The sequence below is a fragment of the Schistocerca serialis genome, chromosome 5, assembly GCF_023864345.2.
Source record: "Schistocerca serialis cubense isolate TAMUIC-IGC-003099 chromosome 5, iqSchSeri2.2, whole genome shotgun sequence".
Classification (NCBI taxonomy): domain Eukaryota; kingdom Metazoa; phylum Arthropoda; class Insecta; order Orthoptera; family Acrididae; genus Schistocerca; species Schistocerca serialis.
The window spans coordinates 484538706-484545558 of record NC_064642.1 but is presented as its reverse complement, the minus strand read 5'-3'; the positions used below and the strand labels follow the sequence as shown (position 1 = coordinate 484545558).

At 37.8% G+C, this 6853-nt stretch overlaps 1 protein-coding gene across 1 annotated transcript; it reads left to right on the top strand.

Annotated features, from left to right (window-relative positions):
• The first annotated feature begins 2268 nt into the window (after window positions 1-2268).
• LOC126482020 (uncharacterized) lies at window positions 2269-4434 on the top strand. The gene is made up of 2 exons (XM_050105990.1): window positions 2269-3238; window positions 4199-4434. The coding sequence occupies exons 1-2, from the start codon at window positions 2269-2271 to the stop codon at window positions 4432-4434; spliced, it is 1206 nt and encodes a 401-aa protein (XP_049961947.1).
• The last annotated feature ends 2419 nt before the right edge of the window (window positions 4435-6853 follow it).

Genomic DNA, 6853 nt, shown 5'->3' with positions numbered 1-6853 from the left:
CTCGTCGTCACTGTCTTTTCTCAATTTGCTTTGCAGCCTGGTGTTGCGTCTTTCACACGCCATTATTATCATACTGTTTCACACGACAACACAGAAAAAACACAACTTGAAAAGTAAAAATAAGAAGACACACTAAAATAGCACTCAAAATAACCAATATCTAATTAGTTGTAAACGCGACTGCGAAGTACTTGGTGCAAATCCACATGCATGCCACAACTGCTTTGCTCATTACAATACTGTACAACAATGAGAAACTACAACTACAAAGGAAATTCTCTATACAATTACGAGCTAGCAATAACAATAACTAATTTCTAATCGTGCACTAATTATTCAAACTACAAGAAAAATCAGAAGATTCAGTGCTGTATCCTCGGCTAAGGGTTGACAGATGAAACTTCTTTATAATGATTTTACATAAACTGCTAGATGCTTACTCAGTGTTTTTAAACTGCTGAGTGAAATTGAATGCAGTCACTTTTCTATTATGTCATTTCAACACTGACCCACAATATCCTAGCGCAAAGCAATCGGATTGCTCAAAAATGATAACCTGACTTCAAATAATTAATACGGAAGAATGGCCCTGAATAAGAAGAATTCCTAACAATAACCTACATGTCATAAATCACTTACCTCACAGAAAATCTTCAAGACACGAACGACAGTGACACAAGCGCCAATATTGGCAGCTAAATAAGAGATTCTAACTACTGAAGGCTCTAACTACTAATAGGCATGTGGTTAGCAAAGGAAAGATTTTGTTGCAGAGGAAACAATGTATTTAGTATATTTTACCTTAAACAAGTGACAACCAGTTCAAAAAAATTATGTAGTCATCAGTAATAAATCTCCAGGCGGATACACATTCAGACCGTCCGCTGGCGCTAATACTGCAAACCTCCAACACTGCTAATTATTAACCTCTAACCTCCATCACTGCTGACTAATCACTCCCAACTTCCATCACTGCTGGCTGTTCACCTCCAACTGCTATCACTACTGACTATTCACCTCTAACTGCTAGTCCGACCAGCCACAGAGTAACTTACAGAGTGTACACAGCGTTATCAGAGTTACTAATGCAGAGCGCTACATAGCGCTGCCAAAATGCAAACACATAAACTGCCTACTTACGCTTGACATGTTACAGTCATAAGAATTTTCATTTTTTTGTTTTAATGGTTGCTTGGGTTGAGAAGCATCAGCGTTCACTCTCCTCTTTCTCCTCACTCTTTCCCATAGGTAAATCCGATTAATAATTATCCAACTCATGTTCAGATCGACTGACTCTTTCTCTGATTTAATAATAGACTAATAGCGGTGATAGTCAGATATCTTCCTCTTATCTTGCAATAGGGTCTTAGATAGAGGTTGGATTCCACTAGAGAAACGCAGTTTTTAGTGGAACGGTGACCTCGCGAAACAGAAGGTAGCCTCCCAGAAAATGCAACCCGTTGTGGTGTCAATGTTTGGCCTGGGCCAGCTTTCACTAGGTAAATAAAAATACTAGCAGACTCGCCATTCATTGAAAAAGCAATGTAGTGAGTCATCCCAGCATAGGAACGACCACCTTTACTGTTTGGCTTTTCTACGAAAACACACTCCGTCTTTTGAGCTTTGTTGCGTACACAGCGAATTCACAGGAGAGTGGAGAAGGAGAACCCATTTCTACAGGTGTCTACCTTTTCTTCCGGTCTGAGAGAATGTAAATAATTACGATGGATTTCCTATGTGCCGTATTCACCGTCAGATACAGATGTGACTATCTGGCACCACGACGGTGGAATGGGAGGTATTTCGCAACCTACAGAGTGAAGAAAAGCGTCCTGAGAACTCTTGAGAAACTAAGTGCCGATTTGGACTATTTTTCCATGCATAACTACCACTTATTGGCCAACCAGAAGGCGGACGTTCATGGAAGGCCCCGAATTCTCAAAGGAGACCAGGCTGACAGGGATGCTGTAGTTTTGGTAGCTGCGTTTCGGATAACCAACGGTGGGACTTAAGACTTACGTCTGGGGACAGCAAATTGTGGAGCCATTCGGGTGAACTCGGCTAACTTCGGTTCGGCTGACTTCGGATCTGCTCCACTCGTAGCCCCTCTGGTGGCAGACAGTGAAAGCTTGACACTTGACAGTTTACAGTTGACAGTCGCTGTTACTTTCGGGCTTCGGCTGAGTCTTGTGTGTACTGTTCGTTACTTCGCTTGTTTTTGTTGTTACCGTGTTGTTGTTATTGTGTGAACCGGTTCTCATAAGAAATATGGAGCAATACAATTGCAATTTGTGCACTGCAACTTATAGCAACAATAGAAACTTATATCGCCACATCCGCTGCAAGCACCCGGTTGCTGTTAGTGAAAAATTTACGTGTGTTTTGTGCGGGTATTCCACTCCTAGAGCAGATGCTCTAAAGCGTCATGAGAATGCTGTGCATAACACAGAACGCAAAAATATAGTACTGTGTGCTTTATGTGACTTTGGCAGCTCAAATAGAAACGGAATGCTTCAACATTATTCATTGCTCCATGATCTAGTTATCCGCGAAGAAAATCATGAATTTTGTGATCAGAGTAAATTTTATGAATGGAAACGTGAATTAGAAAAAGATACTGTGAGTGAATTTGTACATGCAAGAGGTCAATGTAATAAAAGTGCGGATGGAAGCAGCAAGTTGTATTTTAAATGCCACCGTGATGGAAATTACAGACCCCGTGGAAGCAATAAGCATCACTTAAAACTAATGGGCAGTAATAAAATTGGTGGTCACTGCCCATCTAGAATGGATGTGACACTTTATCCATCATGCCGAGTGAAAGTTATCTTTTGTAGCACACATGTGGGTCATCAGCAGGAGATGGGACGTTTGAGGCTTTCGAAATTTGAAAGAGAGGAAATAGTAAAGAAAATTGCTATGAAAATCCCGTTTGATCACATTCTCGACTCCCTTAGATATCCGATTCAAGATAGTGGTTTGCAGCGTCATAACTTGCTGTCAAGAAATGATATCCACAATGTAGCACAAAGTTACAACCTGAAGTCTGAGGCTATAAGACATAAAAACGATTGTACTAGTGTGGAATCGTGGGTGAGGGAGATGCAGGAGACAGGATCTGTTGTCCAGTACTACAAACCACAAGGTGTTGCATCACAAGAATACAATCTGCAAAATGAAGATTTCATTTTAATAATAATGAACGAACCTCAAAAAGATATGTTGGTGAAATTTGGAGGTAACTGTGTTTGTATGGACAGCACCCATGGTTTAAATGACTATGGGTTCGAATTGACAACGTTATTAGTGTTAGATGAATTATGGCAGGGATTTCCATGTTCGTTCATGTTTTCCAATAGAAGAGATCTTCCAGTTATGGAAGTTTTTTTAAGTGTCATAAGAAACACACTGCAAGTCCCAGTACATACAAATGTGTTGATGTCTGACATGGCAGATGTATTTTTCAATGCCTGGTGCAAAATAATGACTCCACCTAAGCAAAGATTGTTCTGTTCATGGCATGTTGACAGAGCGTGGAGAAAAAATCTGTGTAGGGTAAAGGGACACGAAAATCAAGTGCAAGTGTATAAGCTAATTAGAACATTAATGGAGCACAACAACCGAGAAAGTTTTCAGGGAATTTTAGAAGAGGCTATACACTACATGAAAACAGAACCAGACCTTTCGGAATTTGGGATGTATTTTGAAAAAACCTACAAGGCCACATCTACAAATTGGGCATATTGTTACCGACAGCACAACACTCCAAACACCAACATGCATTTAGAAAGAATGCACGATGTGATCAAACACATATATTTGAAGGGAAAGAAGCCCAAGCGACTGGATGTGGCCATCCATGCACTTATGCGCTACTTGCGAGACAAGTTGGGTGACAGGTTGATTCATTTGAATAAAGGAAAACTGACGACCAAATTATCAACCATAAGGCAACGGCATCTATCATCAGAGCAGTTGAAACCTGAAAATGTTATTTGTGGAGATAGAGAGTGGGAAGTAGTATCAGCAAACAATGAGGATACATACATTGTAAAAAAATTGCAAGGCAGTCTATGCAAATGTGAGCTACGTTGCTCTGACTGCAATGCTTGTATTCATGAATACATTTGTAGTTGTGTTGATTCAGCTATCAAATTCAACATGTGCAAACATATTCATTTAGTTTGCACATTTACAGCTGAAAAAGTTGATAGCGAACCTGAGTCCTCGGACACTGACTTGATTGTCTGTGAGCCAGGTAGTGGCGATAATCAGGACATCATAATAAAGGAGTTGCAAAACCCTGTCACATTAAGACACATTAAAAGCCTGGAACACAAACGAGAAAAGCTTTTGCAACAGTTTAATTTATGTTTGAATGAAGCCACATCTGAAAGGCATGTGAAGTCATCAGCAAATGTCTGTCCTCTCTGATGCCCACTCTTGAAGCTATGCAGTCTACATCAACTAAATTACCTGCCCTTTCATCAAGCAAAGTTTCTCGATTTGAGCCTCAGAAAAGGTTTGTGGCCACCAAAAGGAAACGGGAAACAACATGTGTGCCAATCATGAAGCCTGACATCTCGGAAAGAAGAAATATTGTCACTGGACTATTACCAACACCTCAAGATGAGGGATTGAGCAGTGACTGATATACACTTTGCAGGATGGGTCTTGAGCCTCAATATCGAGACTTGGAATGGAGACTATACACAGTTCTTGAGTGAATGTTTAGAACCCTATTATTCTTGAATTGCTTTATTGATTTATTGTTCCATTTACATCTACAGCTGCACAATGTGCAAGAGATATTTGAATTTTTATGTTAATATTAACCGTTTTACATATAATATACATTTCTACACAATAAAACACATTAATATATTAATAAATGATGAATACTTAAATAAATGTTGTTACACTATATACAGAGAGAGAAAATACAAACGTTCTTCTGAATGAGACTGCATTGGGTTAACATAGAAAAATTTATTTTTGTAGGTATTCATTTACTGTGTAAAAGCAGTCATCAGCCCAGTACAACTTCAATTTATATTTGAAGTGACCAATGTTTTGTATGTGTTTAATGGTATCTGGTAAGGCATTGTATAGATTGATACTAGGATGGTTAAGACCATTTTGAAATAACTTTGTGTTGGCGCTTTGAACATGTACATCCAATTTTTGTCTTGTATCATAGCTGTGTATTGCATGATTTTTGAGTGATGAGTGGTCTTTTTGTACGTAAGTTTAGCTTTAAATACATTATATTTTCATGTATATATATGCTAGGAAGTGGCAGGATCATACTTTTTTGAAACAGTAGTCTACATGATTTGCTATTATCTATCCCTTCCATTATTCTTAAAAAAATTTTTTTTAATTACGAGTGTTTTGATGACATCTCCAGAATTTCCCCAGAACATAATCCCGTACCACAGGTGAGAGTTTACAACTGCATAATATATGCACTGAAGAGTGTTGTAGCTGGTACAAATTTTTAATGTATGTAACACAAAACAATAAGTACATAATTTTTTGTTCATTTGCTTAATATGTGCTTTCCATTTCAAGTTGTCTTGTAGATGAAGTCCAAGAAATTTGGTACAGGCTGTTTTGGCAATTGTCTGTCCATATAGCTCTAGATTTGGTGATATCAGATTTTTTGTTAGTGCTGTGTGAACATCCATAGCTACAGTTTCTCCAGTGTTTAGTATTAAGTCATTCTCATCAAAGTTAACATTTTAGCCTGTCAGTGGCTTCTCTTACATTTTTTACAAAAACAAATAAAACATATTTTTTTAATTCACTGGTGTACTGAAGTTTTTCTCATATTTCGGAGATGAGGAGCAAGATCAATTACCTCCTTAGCCTCTCCATTTCTGATTGATGAAATACGTAGCAAAAGGTGGGTAACTCTTCATTCTATTATATATACCGATACATATCTGCAAATTTTTATAGCACTCTTTGAGGCTTTTTAAAGAGGCACTCCATATGTAAATGGAGTGGGGAAAAAATCTAATAATCAGCACACAGGGCATAGCCTCTGTCATACTCTTCAGAATGAAAATCAGCGTATAGATTTGTTTTATCTACATGGCCACACTACTGATTATATTTCAAAACCATTCTCCCTGAATATAATTGTGGATGTATCAAATGTTGCCATTAAGGAATTGTGTTGACAATGATTTACCCACACACCAAACTTTAGGCTTGTCAGCAATTCAAGCCAATTTTCATCAAAATGGTAACTGATGAAATATTAATATACATCTGAACAATCTGATACAGTATGTCATATGTGCAATTTAAATTGCATATCTGAGGCAATTAAGATTACAAATCTTATCAAAGAAAGATACTGTCTTCCACTTCACCATGTTTCTAACCATGTAAAAATTGTGCTTTGACGGTTTCCTTTACATTTTAAAGCCTTTATCATTAGCAATGATGATTTTCATTTGCTTTTTCTTTATCATCAGAAAACACAAATGTCAATCAGAGGGCACAGGCAATTAATGTTGTGAACTCGCTCTGTTACACTAAAGTACTTGTAAATTCCTGTAAACACAGTTTGCATTTAACTACCAATTTCTTAACACGAAATATCCTTAGCGAGTAAATTTTCTATGCCACCACTACTGATATTATAGAAACAGACCGCCCAATTTTTAAAATATTTCGAGTACTAACAGGTAATGTGTAGATCTTACTCTAATAATAGGCTCATTACGCTAATTACTTTATTTCATAAAGCCTGCCAGGTGTTTCTGACACTTCAGGCCAGTGCAACCTATTAACAAATACTTCACCTCAGGCTTATGAAATTGCAATGTCGAAAAGGCTT

Bases quoted from the DNA above. Each gene is read 5' to 3' on its own strand.
- LOC126482020 (XM_050105990.1), top strand. From the start codon at position 2,269: ATGGAGCAATACAATTGCAATTTGTGCACTGCAACTTATAGCAACAAT. The intron at 3,239-4,198 runs GTAACTGTGTTT...GCACATTTACAG, and splicing joins TATGTTGGTGAAATTTGGAG to CTGAAAAAGTTGATAGCGAA.